At 43.4% G+C, this 22,343-nt stretch overlaps 1 protein-coding gene across 3 annotated transcripts in view; it reads left to right on the plus strand.

Annotated features, from left to right (window-relative positions):
* Positions 1-22,343, plus strand: part of LOC126485097 (endophilin-B1) — a 233,001-nt gene that overhangs the window by 93,199 nt on the left and 117,459 nt on the right. For 2 of the 3 annotated variants that reach the window (XM_050108715.1, XM_050108717.1), the window contains exons 6-7: positions 14,251-14,286; positions 21,617-21,807. In XM_050108715.1, coding sequence (XP_049964672.1) covers positions 14,251-14,286; positions 21,617-21,807 — 227 coding nt within the window. The remainder of the gene's footprint in view (positions 1-14,250; positions 14,287-21,616; positions 21,808-22,343) is intronic. The other variant, XM_050108716.1, reaches the window with a different exon arrangement.

A 22,343-nucleotide genomic window follows, 5' to 3' on the forward strand; every position in this document is an offset into this window, starting at 1 on the left:
TCGGCCATGGGACCCGTAGTCAGTGTGCCCCAAGATCATCCACTTTCTTCCAGTTCCAGAGCTGCAAAAGGCTGATCTCCCTCTGTTCTCCCCCTCCCACCTCCAGGGGACTCGCCACTCTTTTGCGGGTTCGTGCTTGGCTACCACGGAGCCCCAGCCTTTGCAGCATTTTTTCCCTTCTGTGCTCCATGTCTATCCTCTTGATATTCTTTTTCCCCTCCCTTCAGGAACATGTCTGGGATGTTATTGGGATGTTCTGCATTGTCTGTGGCTAACGTAAAACAGTCTTACCTTTGTTTCCTTTCTCCTCTCATTTCTCCACTTTGGCGTTTGAGGTTCCTCTTTTTCTTCTTCCTCCCTGTGCACTCCTGAAGGCCAGCCCAGGCGTCTGATGCATAACAGGTGACTGGATAATGCGTAATTCCCAGCCCCGGTCGACAGTTAGGGTTCGCAAATACCCCCTGGTACAGGCCAGGCCCAGAGAGGGGTGATTGCCTGAGCTGCAACCTTCCTAAATTGCCGATAGGTCCCTCTGTCAGGTGTTCTGGAGGTGTGACCTCAGGTGTGAACATGACGGAAGGTGGGTGCGCCGCCTAGTGATGGGGACCCCAGTTGGAAGGAGCGCGCCATCGGAGATGCTGGCAATGATGGGGATTTTCTCGCAATGAGTCAATCATCTTCCCAATCAATATGTGTGAAATGTATACGTAATGAGGTTAATGATTCAAAGACCCTTCCTGCTACATCCCGGTTCCTTGTGGTCTCACATACTCAAGATGGTCAGTCCTTTGCCACCTTAAATCAGTTTATTATTCAGAAAGATGTTAATGCAGTTGCCGGCCGTGTGAAATCGTGCTCTCGTTTATGGAATGGCGCTTTGCTTTTGGAGACTACTTCTGATTCTCAAGCACAACTACTACTTGCTGCCTTGCTTCTCCATGACTACTCTGTTACGTCAAGGCCCATAGAACTTTTAATTCTTCCCGGGGTATAATTTACACCAGGCTGCCCGTCAGTCTAACAGAGGTCGAAATCCAAACTTACCCCTCCGATGAGTGTGTCATTGCTGTCCATTGTGTAATGAAAAAGGTAGCTTCCTCCTTAGTGCCCACCAGCACTCTTTTCCTCACCCTTGTTAGAGTGGTACTTCCATCCAAGATCAAAGTAGGCTATGAAATTATCACGGTCTGGCCATACTTCCTGAACCTGATGTGCTGCTACCAGTGTCATCGGTTCAACCACACTAGAATGTCTTGTAGACACCCAGCCAAATGCGTAACCTGTGGTAGGGATGCACATGAGGGCGATTGTCTGCCTCCTCCTCCTCCTCCTCCCTGTTGTACCGACTACAATGGCAGCCATGCCGCCTCCTCTCGGGATTGTCCCATGTATCTCGATGATCGGGCTGTCCAAGAGATCCAGGGAAAGGAAAAAGTGCCTTACCCAGTCACTTGCAAGTTACTGGCTAGTCGCAAACCCTGCGTTCTGCCATAGGCCCCTGTAGTTCTTTTCTTGTTACACTTCACTCTATGAAGGACATGGCCACACAGACATGTGACCTGCAATTTTGCTCTGAGGTTGTGAAATCGCCCAGTGTCAAGGTAGCATCGCCATCCCCCCACCCCTCTCCAGCTGTGCAACAAGCTTTCAAATGCTTGCCTCAAGGGGTGAAGCCACCAGCTATACAACCGGTAGGCCAGAAAGGACATGAAGAGTATTCCCATGAAGACTTCCTCCGTCCCTCCAGCCAAACACCACCAGAGACTTCCTCTAACTGGAAAGGCTCAAAGAAGTCCACCAAAGGCAAACGGTCTTCTCCTTCACCAACTCGAAGATCCTCTTCAGCGGTGTCGCCACGTGATACCTTAGTCCGGCCAGCCTCCATGTTGCCAGTGTACACCACCAACCGTTTTTCAGCGTTGAACTCAACAGAGTGACCATACAAGCAAGCCGATGCTTCTGTGGATCCCATGGAGCAGGATCCTCCTGCTTCTGTGCCCTGTAGTAGTGACTCTTCACCCGCTATCACTTAGCAGCTGTCGATGCGACATCCTACATCTCTTCCTCATCATGACTCTCTTCCAATGGAACGTTTGCGGCCTTCGGTCCCACAAAGAGCATTTATTGCTGCTTTTAACTTTGCAGCATCCCCTTGTACTCTGCCTTCAGGAAACGAAATTGTGCCCTCATGACCGCTTTGAGCTTCCACATTTCTTATCAATTCATTTTGACCTTCCCCCTGAGGTCAGCATTCCATCTCATGGGGGCGTCATGCTGCTCATACAGGATGACATTCATAATCAACCCATCTCCCCGACTTACCTATCTTCAAGCTGTTGCAGTTTTCCTTTTGCTTCCCCACCTGACTTTTTCCCTCTGTACCATTTATGTCCCTCCGTCATTCGATGCCACCTGGGCAGACTTTCTTCAGCTTATTGGGCAGCTGCCCTCCATTTTTGCTACTTGGTGACTTTAATGCGCATCATCCCCTTTGGGGTTCTCCCAAGACCTGTCAGAGAGGTGCCCTCTTGGCTGACCTTCTTAACCAACTTAACCTCTTCTGCCTTAACATTGGAGCACCCACTTTCCTTTCAGACTCCTCGCGCACCTATTCCCATTTGGACCTACCCTTCTGCACTGCCCATCTTGCCCATTGTCTTTAGTGGTCCTTTCTTTCATACACCTACTCAAGCAACCATTTCCAGTGTGCCATCCGTTTGCTGATTCCTACCTCATCCTCGTGCACACCCAAATGACAGCTTACTAAGGCTGACTGGCAGCGTTCCTCCTCCCTGGCGACCTTTGAAGAATGAGATTTCCCCAGTTGTGGTGACCAGGTGGAATATCTTGCAAACTTTTTTCTTACTGCTGCAGAACGTTCCATTCCTTGCACTTCGTCTTTAACATGTCATGTCCCAGTCCCTTGGTGGACTGAAGCATGCTGTGAGCCAATTCACGCACGGAGACATGCTCTCCGTGGTTTTGACAGTTATCCTACAGTGACAAACTGTATTCATAATAAACAGATGTGTGCAAAGTGTCGTTTCATTCTACAGGATATCAAAAGAGCTTGATGGATTTCATGTATCAGTTCTTTTAATAGTTCCAGCCCTTCCTCTGTCATGTGGGCCAACTCAGATGGCTCTCTGGGACCAAGAATCATTCCCCAATTTCCAGCCAGACAGTAGCAGATGATGTCATCATAGACCCTATTGCTATCTCCAACATCTCGGGCAGCCATTTTGCAGAAGTTTCGAGCTCTTCCCACTACCACCCTACCTCCCTCCATCGGAAATGAGCAGAGGCGGCTCGGGCGATACCCTTCTCTTCTTCGAATTGTGAGTGCTGCTATGCTGCCTTTGCTATGAGGGAGCTAGGTCATGTTCTTGGTTCATCCTGCTTCTCCACCCCAGGGCCAGACGCCATCCACATTCAGATGTTGCAGCACCTTTCTCTTGCGGGCAAGCACTTTCTGTTTAACATGTACAACCACATCTGGGCCGAAGGCACATTTCTCGTACGCTGACGTGAAGCCACTGTCATACCCATACCTAAGCCCAGTAAGGAAAAAAACCTGGTTTTCTGCAGAAATCACAGACTGTGGCCGTGTTTTTCAATTTGGAGGAGTCCTGCGACACCTGCTGGAGAATTGGTATGTGCTGTACTCTTCACACATGGGGCTTCCGTGGCCGCCTGCCCTGTTTCCTTCAGGCATTTGTAAAATACAGAGTTTTATGGTGTGACTCAGGGTTACGTCCCGAGCATCGTCCTCTTTGCTATTGCCGTTAACCCTATAATGGCCTGTCTCCCATGGGGCATCTCTGGCTCCCTTTTTGTTGATGATTTTGCCATCTATTGCAGTTCTCGACGGACCTGTCTCACTGAGTGGCGTCTTCAGCGATGTCTTGATTCTTTACTCCTGGAGCATCGACAATGGCTTTCACTTTTCCACTGACAAAACCATCTGTATGAATTTCTGACGAGGCAAATGGTTTCTCCCACCATCTTGGGCCTGTTGCCCTTCCATTCATTGAAACTACGAAATTCCTTGGGCTCATGCTCGATAGGAAACACTCTTGGTCCTCCCATGTGTCTTACCTGACAGCCCGCTGTATGCAGTTCCTCAATGTCCTGTGTGTCCTCAATGGTACTTCCGGTGGTGCTGATCGAATCACCCTCCTCCGTTTGTACCGGTCCCTTGTCTGTTCGAAACTAGACCATGGGTGCTTTATCGGTATGCACATGATACCTCTTATGCCGTCTCAACACTATCCATCATGGCATCTGTTTGGCCACAGGCTCCCTTTACACTAGCCCAGTTGATTCTGTTTGCTGAAACTGCTGAACTACCACTGTCCTACTGCCGTGACTTTCTCCTCAACAGGTATGCGTGCCATTTGTCTGTCATGCGTAGTCGCCCATCCTATGCCGCCTCCTTTGATGATTCCTTTGATCGCCACTATGGGTCACATCCCTCTTCCCTATTACCTCATGGTGTCAGCTTTCGGCACTTGGTACGGTGGCTTAACTTCGCACTACCTGCACCTTTCCTGATTGGTGAGAACCCTTCACCACCTTGGCTTCATGAAGCGGCCTATGTTAACCTTGGCCTTCACTCACTTCCTAAGGACACTGCTCCAGCCTCAATCACCTTCAGTTTCACAACCTTCGCATGGAACTTCGTGATAGTCACTTCGTGATAGTCACTTCGTGATAGTCACTTCGTGATAGTCACTTCGTGATAGTCACTTCGTGATAGTCACTTCGTGATAGTCACTTCGTGATAGTCACTTCGTGATAGTCACTTCGTGATAGTCACTTCGTGATAGTCACTTCGTGATAGTCACTTCGTGATACACTGATGGCTCTCGGACTGCCTGTAGGGTCGGGTGTGCCTTCGTCATTGGCACCTGTGTATTTCAGCATCAGCTTCCAGCACACTGCTCAGTATTTACTGCAGTGCTCTTCGCCCTGTATCAGGCCACGGAGCACATCCGATGACACAGCCTTTTCAATTGTGTCCTCTGCTCAGACTATCAGTGCCCTTCACAATCTAGGAGAGCTGTACACTGCCCATTCCTCAGTGCAGCAGGTCCAGGAAAACTGTCACTTGCTCACTCTTGGTGGAGCCGGTGTGATGTTTCTGTGGGTTCCTGGTCATGTTGGTTTGCCAAGAAACGAGGCTGCTGATGCTGCTGCCAAGGCTGCAGTCCTCTTAACTCAGCCCACTAGTTCCTATATTCCCTCTAATAATCTCTGTGTTGCCCCGTCAAGAGGCGGTGTCCCTTTGGCACTGCCATTGGTCCTCCCTTCATGGGAATAAGTTCAGGATTATTAAGCCTCTCCCAGTGGCTTGGACGGCCTCCTCTCAGCCCTCCCTCCCGGCGGGAGGTGGTCATTTTAACTAGGCTGTGTGTTGGGCACTGCCTTTTTAGCTATTGTCATTTGATAAGTGGCACTACCCCACCACTTTGTACACATTGTGCCCAAGTCTCAACTGTCTGCCACTTCCTGATGGAATGCCCATTTTTTAACTGCTTGGGTTTGCCATCTGAGTTATCGGCCATTTTAGCAAATGATGCGAGGGGTGTCGACTGCGTTTTACTTTCTATTCTCCAAAGCAGTATGGTGAAAGCTATTTACTTTTTATTCTCCAAAGCAGTATGGTGAAAGCTATTTACTTTTTAATTTGGACCTCTGTTTCTGTATGGATTCTTTTTTAGCCCTTTTTCCACGTGTCTAATTTTGGCTGTCTTCTATTGTGTCAATTGGGACTGACACACAGTCATTTTTAACTCCTCTCTGTCTTCGTGTTGTACAGTTTTGACTTGGGTGTGTATGACCCCAGTTGTTTTTTGCACCCTAAAGCAAAACAAAATCAAAACCAAACCTCAGTTCCCAGCCCTCCTCAATCTATATAAGAGAAAAAGAAGAATCATTAGTCCCAGGACAAGGCCCCCTGGGGGCTCCAGAGGACCCACCTTCCCCCTCACAACCTGAGTCTGACATCTTACTTATAGATGTCACCCGGTCCTCGTTGGTGTCTGGATAACAGCTCCTTGCTTATTCAATGGAACTGTAGTGGATACTACAGTCACCTCCCATAGTTGCAATCCCCAATGCCTTTTCCTCAACAGCTTGTGTCTTTCTCCAGTAATCTCATTTTATTGGTGCTGACTCACTGATCGATCGTGGGTTGTATGCTTTCGGTCTGAACCAGGTCGGCCCTTCAAGGGCTCCCAATGGTGCATGCACGTTAGTCCATATGGATATTGTTAGTACATGGATCCCAGTACGTACCACATTGGAAGCAGTTGCCATCTGGGTCCACTTGGGCCCTGTGGTCAAACTTTACAATCCCTATCTCCGTGTCGACAAGCTGCCTACATCTGCTGCCCTAACTATCCTCCCTCAGCAACTCACCCCCCTCCCCCACCCCATCTTCCTCCTTGGTGTTTTAAATGATCACCCTTTGTGAGGGCAGGCTTTTTCATCTAGTGGAGGGCTCCTCATTGACAAGCTTCTTGTGGACCATGACCTGTGCCTTCTTAACGAAGGTTCCCCTATGTATTTTAGCGTGTGAACGCATTATTGTGGCCAAGATACACGAAGCCCACGCCTACTACAGTAGTACAAGTTTATATATCAACTAGCTCTGCAGATGATGAAGAAATTGATGAAATGTATGATGAGATAAAAGAAATTATTCAGGTAGTGAAGGGAGACGAAAATTTAATAGTCATGGGTGACTGGAATTCGACAGTAGGAAAAGGAAGAGAAGGAAACGTAGTAGGTGAATATGGATTGGGGCTAAGAAATGCAAGAGGAAGCGGCCTGGTAGAATTTTGCACAGAGCATAACTTAATCATAGCTAACACTTCGTTCAAGAATCATGAAAGAAGGTTGTATACATGGAAGAACCCTGGAGATACTAGAAGGTTTCAGATAGATGGTAAGACAGAGACTTAGGAACCAGATTTTAAATTGTAAGACATTTCCAGGGGCAGATGTGGGCTCTGACCACAATCTATTGGTAATGAACTGTAGATTAAAACTGAAGAAACTGCAAAAAGGTGGGAATTTAAGGAGATGGGACCTGGATAAATTGAAAGAATCGGAGGTTGTACAGTGTTTCAGGGAGAGCATAAGGGAACAATTGACAGGAATGGGAGAAAGAAATACAGTAGAAGAAGAATGGGTAGCTTTGAGGAATGAAATAGTGAAGGCAGCAGAGGATCAAGTAGGTAAAAAGACGAGGGCTAGTAGAAATCCTTGGGTAATGGAAGAGATACTGAATTAAATTGATGAAAGGAGAAAATACAAAAATGCAGTAAGTTAAGCAGGCAAAAAGGAATACAAACGTCTCAAAAATGAGATCGACAGGAAGTGGAAAATGGCTAAGCAGGGATGGATGTAGGACAAATGTAAGGATGTAGAGGCTTCTCACGAGGGGTAAGATAGATACTGCCTACAGGAAAATTGGAGACCTTCGGAGAAAAGAGAACCACTTGCATGAATATGAAGAGCTCAGATGGAAACCCAGTTCTAAGCAAAGAAGGGAAAGCAGAAAGGTGGAAGGAGTATATAGAGGGTCTATACAGGGGCGATGTTCTTGAGGACAATATTGTGGAAATGGAAGAGGAGGTAGATGAAGATGAAATGCGAGATATGATACTGCGTGAAGAGTTTGACAGAGCACTGAAAGACCTAAGTTGAAACAAGGCCCCGTGAGTAGACAACATTTCATTAGAACTTCTGACAGCCTTGGGAGAGCCAGTCCTGACAAAACTCTACCATCTGGTGAGCAAGATGTATGAGACAGGCGAAATTCCCTCAGACTTCAAGAAGAATATAATAATTACAATCCCAAAGAAACAAGTGTTGACAGATGTGAAAATTACCGAACTATCAGTTTAATAAGTCACAGCTGCAAAATACAAACACAAATTCTTTACAGACGAATGGAAAAACTGGTAGAAGCCGACCTCGGAGAAGATTAGTTTGTATTCCGTAGAAATTTTGGAACACGTGAGGCAATACTGACCCAACGACTTATCTTAAAAGAAAGATTAAGGAAAGGCAAACCTACGTTTCTAGCATTTGTAGACTTAGAGAAAGCTTTTGACAATGTTGACTGGAATACTCTCTTTCAAATTCTAAAGGTGGCAGGGGTAAAATACAGGGAGCGAAAGGCTATTTACAATTTGTACAGAAACCAGATGGCAGTTATAACAGTCGAGGGGCATGAAAGGGAAGCAGTGGTTGGAAAGGGAGTGTGACAGGGTTGTAGCTATCCCCGATGTTATTCAATCTGTATATTGAGCAAGCAGTAAAGGAAACAATAGAATAATTCAGAGTAGGAGTAAAAATCTACGGAGAAGAAATAAAAACTTTGCGGTTCGCCGATGACATTGTAATTCTGTCAGAGACAGCAAAGGACTTGGATGAGCAGTTGAACAGAATGGAGAGTGTCTTGAAAGGGGGATAATGGAATGTAGTTGAATTAAATTGGTTGATGCTGCCGGAATTAGATTAGGAAATGAGACACTTAAAGTAGTAAGGGAGTTTTGCTATTTGGGAAGCACAATAACTGATGATGGTCGAAGTAGAGAGGATGTAAAACGTAGACTGGCAATGGCAAGGAAAGCATTTCTGAAGAAGAGAAATTTGTTAACATCAAGTATAGATTTAAGTGTCAAGAAGTCGTTTCTGAAAGTATTTGTATGGAGTGTAGCCATGTATGGAAGTGAAACGTGGATGATAAATAGTTTAGACAAGAATAGAAGCTTTTGAAATGTGGTGCTACAGAAGAATGCTGAAGATTAGATGGGTAGAACACATAACTACTGAGGAGGTATTGAATAGAATTGGAGAGAAGAGAAATTTGTGGCACAACTTGACTGGAAGAAGGGATCGGCTGGTAGGGCATGTTCTGAGGCATCAAGGGATCACCAGTTTAGTGTTGGAGGGCAACGTGGAGGGTAAAAATCATAGAGGGAGACCAAGAGATGAATACACTAAGCAGATTCAGAAGGATGTAGGTTGCAGTAAGTACTGGCAGATGAAGCTTGCACAGGATAGAGTAGCATGGAGAGCTGCATCAAACCAGTCTCAGGACTGAAGACGACGACGACAACATGGCACTTTCTCTGCCATTGATCTCCCTCTCTATTCCCCTCCCCTTCTTCCTTCCTTACAGTGGCTGTGCCAAACAATGTCCTCTGTGATAGTGGCCACTTCCTTTTGATTCTCTCATTCTCTTCCCACCTCCCGATGACCAGGTGACCCCACTGGACTTTCCATCATACTGATTGGTCTCTGTATACCTCCCAGGTTGTGTTTCCACCTTCCTTATCGGGTTGTATTGATAGTTGTCTGTGATCTTTCCGATAAGATAATTGACATTGCCATTCTCCACTTAAAAGGCCCCATTTGCCTCTGCCAGTTCCATGGAGAACGACCATTGCCTCCCCTGTCCATGACTGTCGTCAGGGCTTGCAACATCTTAAGCAGCACCTGTCCGCCACCAGTCTTATTATCTTTAAATGTCTTCGTGCCACAGCCTGTTAATCAGATGGAGCAAACAGGTATTTTGGAAATGCTTTGCCTCGTGTCTAGGTTCTTCTGTCCCTTCATCATGGCAGTGGGCTGTACTCTGCACCATATGCTCCCTCCATGGCTTTGCTCTTCCAGGTGGCCTTTGTACAGCTCCATCAGTTATTCCAGAATACCTTGCGACCCATTTTGCACAGGCATGGGCATTAGCCTTCTATCCAGTTGCTTTCCCCCTCTGTAAACTGCAGACAGAAGCTTCCCGCTTATGTTTTACCCCTTGTCAGACAGAATCCTACAGTGAACGTTCCACTGAATGGGAGCTTCTACTGGCACTCTTTGTCTCATGATTCAGCTCCTGGCCCTGATTCCACACACAACCATTTGCTTCAGCACCTAAGTCCTCCTCTAAGACAATAGCTTTCCAAATGTTTAACCATATTTGGCTCCAAGTCATTTTACCCCCTCAGTGGAGAGACAGTATTGTCATTCCTGTCCTTAAGCCTGGCAAGGATCCATTGTCCCTTGGTAGTTACCAGCCAGTCAGCCTGACCCATGTTCTCTGCAAGTTACTAGAATGGATGGTGGCTCATAGACTTGATTTGGTCCTTGAATCTTGGCCTTTTATCTCATTACCAATGTGGCTTTGTTCGAGGGAGGTTCTCAAATTGATCATCTGCTTCAATTGGAAACTGCAGTTCAGCAGGCCTTTTCTTAGTGGAACAATCTTTTCGCAGTTGATCACAAAGCGTACAACACAGCTTGGTGCCACTGTATCCTCCTCATGCTACTTGGAAGGGACCTTTAGGACTTCCTGCTGATTTATATTTACCGGTTCCTGTCCCACCAGTCATTCAATGTCTGGGTTGCAGTGTGTATATGCCCCAGGAAATCCGGGAAAACCTGGGAACTTTTTCATTCAGGGAAAAATGGGGGCCATATTTTAAATTCTGAGAATTTGCCAATGTTTTAGTCTTCAGCAGTTTAATTTTTGTGGTTTTGAGAAGTAAGTACTGATACTCTAACTAAGAATTTTACTTCAACCCACTACTGCAGAATATTACTGCAGCAATAAAAAAAAGGAAAGAGAGTAACACTGAAATAAATGCACCATTTACAACAACAAAACACAGTGCACACAAAAGTGTCTGCTGACAGAGGTTAAATTACTGCAGAAAGGGCTGCATTACGAAATCTGAGAGAGGACCCTGACGTCGTGGTATTTAAAGCTGACAGAGGTAATGCAACTGTTTTGGTACCTCGTGGTGTGTATAAAGATAAGATGTATGGTCTGCTAAGTGACTCTACCTGTAGGAGGATTGATTACGAACCTACAGGATGTGTGCAGCGAAAAACTTCAGCACTATTAAATTCCTCCTCCTTACTGCAAGAGACCATCAAGAGGTTAAGACCACATGGTTGTGTACCTCCAAGACTGTATGGCCTTCCAAAGATTCATAAAGAGGGTCTTCCTCTGCGTCCAATAGTGAGCAACATTGGAGCTTCTACATATGATTTAGCTAAACATCTCGCTTCCTTACTGAGACCTTTCGTAGGCAAGTGCTCAAATCACATACGAAACTCAGCTGATTTTATCAATAGACTGGGGGCTTTTCGTCTTAGCCGTGTAGATCTTCTAGTAAGTTTTGATGTGGTCTCACTTTTTACAAAAGTTCCTCTTGCAGATTCTTTGACACTGATTGGTAACATGTTTCCTGTTTATATCACCGCTTTGTTCAGGCACGCTCTTTCCTCAACTTATTTTATGTTTAATCAAGAATATTTTGAACAGACTGACGGTGTCACCATGGGTAGTCCCCTGTCTCCTTTGGTGGCCAACATTTTTATGGAGGATTTTGAAGAGAGAGTGCTTGAATCAGCTGCCCTGAAGGCAACAGTTTTTTGGTGGTATGTGGATGACACTTTCATAGTGTGGCCTCATGGAGAAGATAAATTAATGGAGTTTCTACATCACCTCAACTCCATTCTTAGCAACATCCTGTTCAACATGGAAATAGAGAAAGATGGTTGTTTGCCTTTCGTGGATGTCCTGGTTCGAAGGAAGAATGATGGTTCTCTAGGGCATTCAGTTTACCGGAAACCCACTCATACTGATTTGTACCTGCAAGCATAGAGTTGCAATCACCCATCGCAAACCATGAGTTTGCTTAAAACACTTGTTCATAGAGCTCATACTGTCTCAGATCTAGATAGCTTACCTCAAGAACTCGCCCATCTAAAGACAGTATTCAGCAAAAATGGGTATTCCATCCGGCAGATTAATAGGGCACTAACAGTTAAAACTAAGAAGCAGGAAGTGAATAAAGAGGAGAACATGCCGGAACAATCTTTAGCTTTTCTTCCTTTCGTTGGCAACACTTCGTTTAAAATAGCAAGAATCCTCCGAAAATTTCAGGTAAAAGTGGTTTTCCGCCCACCATCGAAGATTGCAGACCTTGTGGGATCAGTTACAGACAATCTGTTACTACGAAAGGCCGGAATTTACAAGATACCGTGCCAATGTGGCATGGCTTACATAGGTCAAACCACACGCACCGTGAAAGAACGCTGCACTGAACATCGTTACACCCGCCTTTTGCAGCCAAGAAAGTCCGCTATTGCTGAACATTGTATTTCTACTGGACATTCAATGGAGTATGAGAAAACAATGATTTTGTCCACAGCAACATCTTTCTGGGACTCCATTATTAAAGAATCCGTAGAAATATGACTGGCAGAAAATCTGTTAAACCGTGACAGCGGCTACCAGCTGGATAGTGCATGGAATCACATCATCTCCACGATTTGCTCAAATCGAAGACGACAGAGTGCGTCGACGACCGTGAGAAACAGCAACGCAGAGGGCGACTGAGTTCCGCTATCCACAAGCGAGGGCACTGCCGGCGGGCAGTGTGGTTCAACTATCAAGTTTTCGACGCATGCGCAGAATAGTTACAGTACGCTATATATTGTGGAACGGAGGACGTTTTCGCCAGTGTGCGATGGCCCACCTGAAGATTACTGGCAGGTGCCCAGTTGAAATATCGTGCGAAGTATTGAACGACGACCGGCTGCAAGCCCGAAATTTGTTTGAACAGGGTGGTTGTAGTTGGAGCCTCTCTTCATGTTTTCTGGGTCTGGGACCCATGATCACTCCTCCTTCAAAGACAGCTCTTTTATCCCTCAGTTTTTAGATCTGCCCTATCCTTTTATTTGTTCTACTGTGTGTGAGTGAGTGAGTGAGTGAGTGTGTTTTTAGCTTCATCACTTTATAGTTTGACCCCTCTGACGGGAACCGCGCACTTTTTGCAGGCAGCTCTATCTTATGCATTTAACTTTTGAACCTTGGGACTGATGATGACCTCGTTGCTTAGTCCTGTAACCTCTCTCAAACTGTCAGTGTCCTGAGTTGAAAGGTTGCGAGACTTGACAAGGCAATAAATGTTTCCTGCTACCTGCATGTCAAGCATATCGTGCAGATTCTGGTAGCATCAGTCTTTTCCAGCAACCAATGCTCTGTTTTGCTGCTAATTTTAGGACTAGATATCACTAGAGGTCACTATCAAAATTTGTTCCACAACGTCTTAAAGAATAACTTTTGTTCCTCAATCACTTGGTGGACTGCATAACCGAACCACCAGGTATATCGGCTGGTTCTCGGGAGTTGTTGTTACTGTCTGATGCACTTATTTTACAGAATCTTTCCATTTCACTTTTTCTTATTAATCAGACTTACCTGAAAAGTTGGTTAAAGCCTTTATAAAATTATTGTGTGTTCACCACCACCACCACCACCACCACCATCACCATCACCATCTCCACCACATGTTCATGTTCATCTTTCATCTTCATGATGACAACAATGACTATCAGCCCCTCCACCTCCTCCCCATGGTTTTTCTTTGACTTACTTGCACATACAATAAGCTCTCTCTCTCTCTTTCTCTTTTGCTGCTGCTGCTGCTGCCCCCCCCTCCCACTACCACCACCACCACCACCACCACCACCACCACCACCACCACCACCACACACACCATATATATTCTCTCTACCTTTAGTCTGATTATAAGTTAAAAACTGTTGCTATCATTACTTCTCACGTAAATCTTTATATATAGAAGAAAGTGTGACAGAGGCACATTTACTATTTATCCTCTTGAAGTATTTATTTTCTATGGAGAAGTTTTCAATCTTTGTCAGGGTAATTGTCAGAAATATATTGCACCAGAAACCTTGCGCAGGTGACACCAGAGTTATGGTAGTTTTGTGGAGATAGACAAAAAGCTTAGACGATTTTTACCACATGAAAGGAATTAGGAAATTTGGTATACCTCTAGTATGGATGAACAGTTTCCAAATGAATATAATGCAATACTTTGAGATAAAAAAAATTACATTGCATCTGTTCATCACCCCTGTGATGCAGTGCTAGTACTAATCTCTATTTGGATTTGTCATAGTAAACTACTGAAGAATCTGAATTGACAGATCAGTAGAATATTGCTGTATTTTACGTGGAAAGTGGTTATAGTGTAGTCTGGTATGTGGCATCTTGTCTTCCTCCTTCCACCACCGTCTCCCTGCTCCTCAAGTTTTCTTGCCTACATGCTCCTCTACCAAAATGTCTGTCTTGAAGTATAAATTTTGGATGTGTATTTGAGATATTTAATAATTGTATGTTTTTGCTGCTTTCAACAGAAGGAAGGGGTGAACCCTGAAGTATTGATAGAACAGGTAAAATATAGTTCACATTCTCAACCACTTCTGTTGCTCAGAGAATGAAACTGTTGTGAAAACTACATACCTGTCATACCATTTTTCTTCACAGTAAGGATAATAAAAATATGTACAGCTTGTCTGTAGCATGATGAAGCTAGAATAGTGTAGTCTTTCACTGTAGACGTTGGAGAATGGTAAATTAAAAATTTTGCCACACAAGTAGCATGCACCAGATTATACTGCATACTGCATGCTTTCCTTCCTGCAAGCTGAGCCAGGGAGACATAGTAATTGTGTGTGTGTTTGTGGGTGTTCCTCCCTCCCCCCCCCCCCCCCCCCCCCCTTTTGCATGCATTTTCTCAATGATAAACATAGTGCAAGTTGAAAAGATGCATTTATCAAGTGACAGCACTTAGTAATGTATTTTGAAGAAATAATTTTTCCACTACATATGTACATATGCTCCATTAGATTACAAGGTAAAAAGTTACTTTCAGTGGTAGAACATCATTGTTAAGTGGCTAAAATTGTTGCTTTCATTATTCCGCTATATTTCAGTTAAAATAACTGTGTGATAGACACTTCTAGAAATCAAGTGGTAGACACTATCCACCAGCCAATTATAGTTCTTTCTTGAGTGCCACCTATTTGCTGTGTTGCCTGTTCTGTAAGTACATGCAAAGCATTGTCAAAAATGGCTGGTTGCACATCAGCTACATTGCACTTGCACAACCCCCTGCCTTTTACCTCTACCACCATTCCAATCTGTCGATCATAAATTTATGTTAGTTACAGGTATACTACTCAATGAGACCACTAAACATGCCAACTAGTTGCATGGTACCAGATGACTCAAGTGTTCTGTATCTCACATATGTGGCAGAATACATGATGTCATCTCAACATCAAATACATTTTATACAGACAAGACTTGTCACATTATCCTCTTTCCTCCTTGTCCCTTTTCACAATAGCAGGGTAGTGCTCGTGTTAACGTTAATGTATAACAAAGAAGTTGAAGGTCTATTCTTTCATTACTAGAAAGTGCAGTTCTAAAATAAAATTACTCAGTTCTGGTTTTTTAATGTTGTAGTAATGTTTCAGCTCCAACTAAAACTAGGAGTTTTACAGTGACTATCCTGTTTCCCATGCTAGTTATTGTACCCTGTGGTAAAACTCAGCATGTGTTCACCAAAGTTTGTGGGAGGACTTGATGAAGTTCTGTCCTTCACACAAAGTATTCAAATGAGACATTTGGTGAGCTTAGTGGCCTCTGATTAATAATGCCTGTTACACAAGCAGAAGTGTGAAAGGAATAAATAAAGCAATGTTTACAGGTTCCACCAACACGTTAAGTATAAATCTGTTTAGAGATGAAATGTATCCATTTCTGTTCTATTGGTTTGGAAGCTCAAACAGTATTTTTTTAATTGTCCACAACACAGTCACAAATCGTGCACTAGTTTTGTAATTTTGAAATTTGTGATAAATTGCCTCAACTGTGTTTTTGCTAACCTGGAGAGTGTACCTTGTCAAGCACTTATTTAACAACACATTACTATTAGCTACCTTGTACACAACTGCTCTCTCTTGGTTGTCCATCAGCTTCAAGAAATGTTGTTTATAAATCATTTACTCCAGTCATTGTAACTGTGGCACATCAAACAGGATGCAGTCAGCAACTCTGGACACAAAACTCAGTCATAGTGTTGTGATGACAAGATTATGATAATATCCTACATTATCAAAGTATATGATGAAAAGCATCCACAGCTTGTTCAGTACAAAACAGTTGACAATGCATGCCATGTGAATGATGTATCAGTACTGAAATCTTTGAGACTTGTTGATTTATGCACTATGCTTAATTAAGTTAGCACTTCTATGCAAATTTTTATTAGTTAGTTAGTTAGTTATGTGTTCCATTTATCAATAGCACGGAAAAACCATTATGATGTGCAACGTGTCAAATGCACATGAAATGTGCGCAGGAAACAAGGGGTTTTTTAATTTTTTTTTCATTATAGCCTTATACCTAAATATTTCTATTATCTATCCCATTCCCTTAAATGGCACAAAATGCATATATTATATCTCCAGATTTATTTACTCATATTCAAGAATTCCTCTATGGTATAGGAGTTGTCAAGGAGGTATGATTTAAATTTGTTTTTGAAACTATTACTACTGTCAGACATTTTATTTCATCTGGTAATTTATATTTTACCCCTTTCTGTGCCCAATATAGGTTAAGTAAAGGGTAGTGTAGGTCTTTCTTTTTTCTGGTATTGTAATCGTGAATGTTACTGTTGATTTTAAACTGGTCCATGTTATTGAGAAAAAAGTTCATTACTGAGTAAATGTACTGTGAAGCAGTTGTAAGAATTCCTAACCTTTTAAACAGATGCCTACAAGATGTGTGACTATGAACCCCACACATTATTCTAACTAGGTCTACTTTCTTTTGAGCAATGAATACCTTTTGCCTAGGTGTTGAGTTGCCCCAGAATATTATTCCGTATAGCATCAGAGTGTGGAAGTATGCAAAGTATGTTAGCTTACTAATTTCTACATTCTCAAAATTGGCAATTATTCTGATTGGAAAAGTTGCGGAATCTAGTCGCTTTAGGAGATCCAAAAATATGACTTTTCCAATTAAGATTCTCATATATGCTCTGGCTACTGACTTCTTTTCATTTGTTATGTTTATTGAAGGAATTATGCTTTTTGCAGCAGAAAATTCGATGTACTGTGTCTTTTCAAAGTTCAGAGGAAGCCCATTCACAGAAAACCAATTAATGACTTTTCCAAAGACCTTATTTGTATCATTTTCTATTGGACTTTCTTTTACTGGATTAATAATTATGCTTGTATCATCAGCAAACCATGTCAGTTCAGCATCTTGTTTCACATAAGAAGGGAGGTCATTCACATATCAAGAACAGGAGGGGACCCATGATCGAACCTTGTGGAACACCTAATGTAATTTCACCCCAGTTAAACGAAGTAGCAAACTCCTTTGAATCACCTGAAGCATATAAAGAGACTTTTTGCTTTCTGTTCTGTAGATATGACTTAAACCACTCATATGCTGTTCCATTTATACCATAGAATTGTAATTTCTGTAACATAATGTCATGGTTCACACAACCAAATGCTTTGGATAAGTCACAGAATATTCCTACTAGTGACATTTTACTATTTAAAGACTCTATTATGTGGACAGTGAAATTGTATGTTGCTGTTTCAGTGGGACAGCATTTTTGAAATCTGAACTGTGATTTACTAAGTATCCCATTACTGTTGAGATGGCTAACCACTCTTGAATACATTACTTTCTCGAAATTTTTTGAAAATGCTGTAAGCAAGGATACTGGCCGGTAATTGACATCTGTGGTTTCCCCCTTTTTGTAGAGAGGCCTGAAAATGGCATATTTTAACCTGTCTGGAAAAATACCCTGAGTCAGTGATACATTACATATGTGACTCAAAACATCAGCTGTAATTGCTCCACATTGTTTTAATAACTTGTTAGACATGTCATCTACTCCAACAGAACATTTGTTTTTCAAAGATTTAATAATTTTCCTTATTTCACTAGAGGTTGTTAGATGAAACTTAACTGACTAAAATTTTTAAAAACTGACTTTTCCATGTACTGCCTGGCTTTTTCTTTTGAACTGTTCTCACCAATTTTTTCTCCTGCACTTAAGAAGTGATTGTTAAATACATTGGCTCCCTGTGTACTGTTGGTTAAAATGGTCTCATTCTCTTTAACAGTAATACTACCTACTTCAGTGGTTACTTTCCCTGTCTCCCTTCTAACAACATTCCATATTGATTTGATTTTATTGCTGGAGTTCTTAATTTCTTCTCTAACATACATATTTCTTGATTTCCTTACAACTTTTCTCAGTATGTTACAATAATTTTTATAGTGCAAAACTACTTCTGGATCTTCACTAGTTCTTGCTGTCTCATACAGTTTTCTTTTTCTTTCTGAAGACACTTTAATACCTGTAATAATACACTCCTGGAAATGGAAAAAAGAACACATTGACACCGGTGTGTCAGACCCACCATACTTGCTCCGGACACTGCGAGAGGGCTGTACAAGCAATGATCACACGCACGGCACAGCGGACACACCAGGAACCGCGGTGTTGGCCGTCGAATGGCGCTAGCTGCGCAGCATATGTGCACTGCCGCCGTCAGTGTCAACCAGTTTGCCGTGGCATACGGAGCTCCATCGCAGTCTTTAACACTGGTAGCATGCCGCGACAGCATGGACGTGAACTGTATGTGCAGTTGACGGACTTTGAGCGAGGGCGTACAGTGGGCATGCGGGAGGCCGGCTGGACGTACCGCCGAATTGCTCAACACGTGGGGTGTGAGGTCTCCACAGTACATCGATGTTGTCACCAGTGGTCGGCGGAAGGTGCACGTGCCCGTCGACCTGGGACCGGACCGCAGCGACGCACGGATGCACGCCAAGACCGTAGGATCCTACACAGTGCCGTAGGGGACCGCACCGCCACTTCCCAGCAAATTAGGGACACTGTTGCTCCTGGGGTATCGGCGAGGACCATTCGCAACCATCTCCATGAAGCTGGGCTACGGTCCCGCACACCGTTAGGCCGTCTTCCGCTCACGCCCCAACATCGTGCAGCCCGCCTCCAGTGGTGTCGCGACAGGCGTGAATGGAGGGACGAATGGAGACGTGTCGTCTTCAGCGATGAGAGTCGCTTCTGCCTTGGTGCCAATGATGGTCGTATGCGTGTTTGGCGCCGTGCAGGTGAGCGCCACAATCAGGACTGCATACGACCGAGGCACACAGGGCCAACACCCGGCATCATGGTGTGGGGAGCGATCTCCTACACTGGCCGTACACCACTGGTGATCGTCGAGGGGACACTGAATAGTGCACGGTACATCCAAACCGTCATCGAACCCATCGTTCTACCATTCCTAGACCGGCAAGGGAACTTGCTGTTCCAACAGGACAATGCACGTCCGCATGTATCCCGTGCCACCCAACGTGCTCTAGAAGGTGTCAACTACCCTGGCCAGCAAGATCTCCGGATCTGTCCCCCATTGAGCATGTTTGGCACTGGATGAAGCGTCGTCTCACGCGGTCTGCACGTCCAGCACGAACGCTGGTCCAACTGAGGCGCCAGGTGGAAATGGCATGGCAAGCCGTTCCACAGGACTACATCCAGCATCTCTACGATCGTCTCCATGGGAGAATAGCAGCCTGCATTGCTGCGAAAGGTGGATATATACTGTACTAGTGTCGACATTGTGCATGCTCTGTTGCCTGTGTCTATGTGCCTGTGGTTCTGTCAGTGTGATCATGTGATGTATCTGACCCCAGGAATGTGTCAATAAAGTTTCCCCTTCCTGGGACAATGAATTCACGGTGTTCTTATTTCAATTTCCAGGAGTGTACAAGGTTTCTTTGAAAAGTTTGTGGTGTTAGATTTAGTAATTTTCTTTGGAAAACAAATTTTCAAAAATGATGTAAATTTATCAAGAAATATGCTGTATTTATCAGTAGCATTTGGCTCATTATATACATCTTCCCAGTTTACATTTTCTAAGCTTTCTCTGAAGTGATCTGTAGATACCGGGTTGAGCACCCTCACACTTTTACTTAATGGTTTCTGAAGTGTATGCCCTGTTAGGTTAGTTAATCAGTTGTGCATCATGGTCAGATAATCCATTTACCACAGTGAAAGCATGTTTTAGTTCTACATCCTCTTGCTGTACAAATACATTATCTATTTCTAATAGATACTACTGTACTGAGCTATACGTGTAGGGAAATTGATCACTGGTTCTAAGTTATGTTGTTAACAACACTTCTAGTTCACGTTTCCTAACAGAATTGCTTAGAAAGTCAACACTGAAATCACCACAGATTAGTAACTTCTTCTTTTTGTCTGACAGACAGCATAATAGGGAGTTAAACTTTTTTATGAATAGCTCCCAATCTCCCAGTGGAGACCTGTACACTGTTGCTAATATCAGCACATTATTATCTAGCTGAAGTTCACATGCACAAACCTCAAAGTGCTGATCAACACAAAATTTGCTTACTCTAAAAGTGTAAGATGCTAAATCATACCCATTTATACTGACATTTTCCATCCCCACAGTTACATGGTGCTCAGACAAAGTATGTCAATCTCATTCTCATTTTTGAGATCATATAAACACATTATCAGCTCATCTACTTTATTTTTATTCCCCTGATATTCTGGTGAAGTAAGTTGATACCACCCATAGCTTTATCTCTATTTGTTGTGCATGAAGTTTCTTTTCTTCTATTTTCATTGGTTGTTGTCTGTCTGGAATTTGGATTTAACCTAAAAAACCTGTCTGCCTAGTCCCAATAACCACAGGGATCACCCCTTGTGTGACTGTGGTCCCCCTTACAGTATCTGCTAATAGAGAAGTTAACGTATCTTTCCCCTACCTATTAAGGTGCAGGCCACGTGTAGTGTAACCCCACCTACCAATAGCATCAGCTGGAACGACACTCACTCGAGACTTTGCCAGTGTCTGGAGCATCCCGTTCAGCTCAGTGTTAATACGCCTTACAGCAGTGTTTACCCAGGGCTGATCATGGCGCTGAAAGACCTCCACAAACCCCACGTTTGTGTGCCCAGTTTCTGCTTCTATTTTACCCAGGTCACTCCTAATACTCTATCTTGGATTCATAGCCAGGCCCGGCCATCCTGATTTAGGTTTTCCGTGATTTCCCTAAATCGCTTGAGGCAAATGCTGGGATGGTTCCTTTGAAAGGGCATGGCAGACTTCCTTCTCCGTCCTTCCCAAATCTGATTAGATCGATGACCTCGCTGTCTGGTCTCCTTCCCTAAAACAACCCAACCCCCATACCCAGGCTGTTTCCTGCTCCCCCAACTATAATTACCTGATCTTCCTTCTCAAAGTCCTTGCATAGCTGACCTAAGTTATAAATGGAGTAATCTGAGAAATTTTAATGTGGACGTTGCTTGGTATAAACACAAGGACTTGACAGTCTCAAGACTGTCACACTGTTGTACTTTTATGGATGATCTTGCACCAGCATAATTGTGAATTTCTTGTACTTTAAACACTTATGATTACTTTCGCTGCAACATATTTCTCCACTTTCTCGTAGTATTTTTTGTGTGTATAACACATCCTGATTTAATTTATGCTGATTAAGTCCCATAAAGAAGGTATATTCCAGTGTTTATTATTTGTAACTATTGTTAATAACATAATGTACAGAAATTATTTGTGGCTTTGATGCTCCACTAAATATTTTCTTACAGTTTATTTTCCTTCTTTTTAGGCGGAGAAAGATTTAAGAGTAGCTCAGTCAGAATTTGATCGGCAGGCGGAGATAACGAAGTTGCTACTGGAAGGCATTAGCAGCTCCCACGCTAGCCACTTACGCTGCTTGCACGAATTTGTTGAGGCACAAGTCAGATACTATGACCAATGCCATCATATTATGCAGGAACTCCAACGTGATCTGTCAAGGTAAAGAATAATTTTTATATTTGCTGGAGAGGATATGTAATGTCATTTGTGTAACAGGCCTTTTAATAGAAGTGTACTCAAAATACACAGCCAGGAGACACATTTGATAACATTGTCTGCTTGCGACAGGGTCTGCAGCTACAGTGAATTTTTTAAAGATTTAATGATGGCTTCAGCTGAAATTTTCATTATTTAATGTATAATTGTGCAATTTTGGCCTTTGGCCATTGTCAGGTATATAAAACAAAAGCATTATACATTGGATGCATCAGTATCACTTAAGACTTTAACATAAGAACAAGTCCTGTCTCAAGATATACAAGGAGGAGTACAACTTAATTTATAGAATGTATGCACATGTAGATCATAATTATTTTATAGAAATTCATTAACAAAGTCATGTGGGTCTTTGTTCTTATGTATATTCAGTTATCATTCATCACTGGTGTTTGCATTACAGTCATACTTATTAATGAGTATATGCGTTCCACAGTTCTATAAAGCTTTGTCATAGAACTGATGAAAAGTTGTCTAGG

The sequence above is a fragment of the Schistocerca serialis genome, chromosome 6 (genome assembly GCF_023864345.2).
Source record: "Schistocerca serialis cubense isolate TAMUIC-IGC-003099 chromosome 6, iqSchSeri2.2, whole genome shotgun sequence".
NCBI classification, from domain to species: domain Eukaryota; kingdom Metazoa; phylum Arthropoda; class Insecta; order Orthoptera; family Acrididae; genus Schistocerca; species Schistocerca serialis.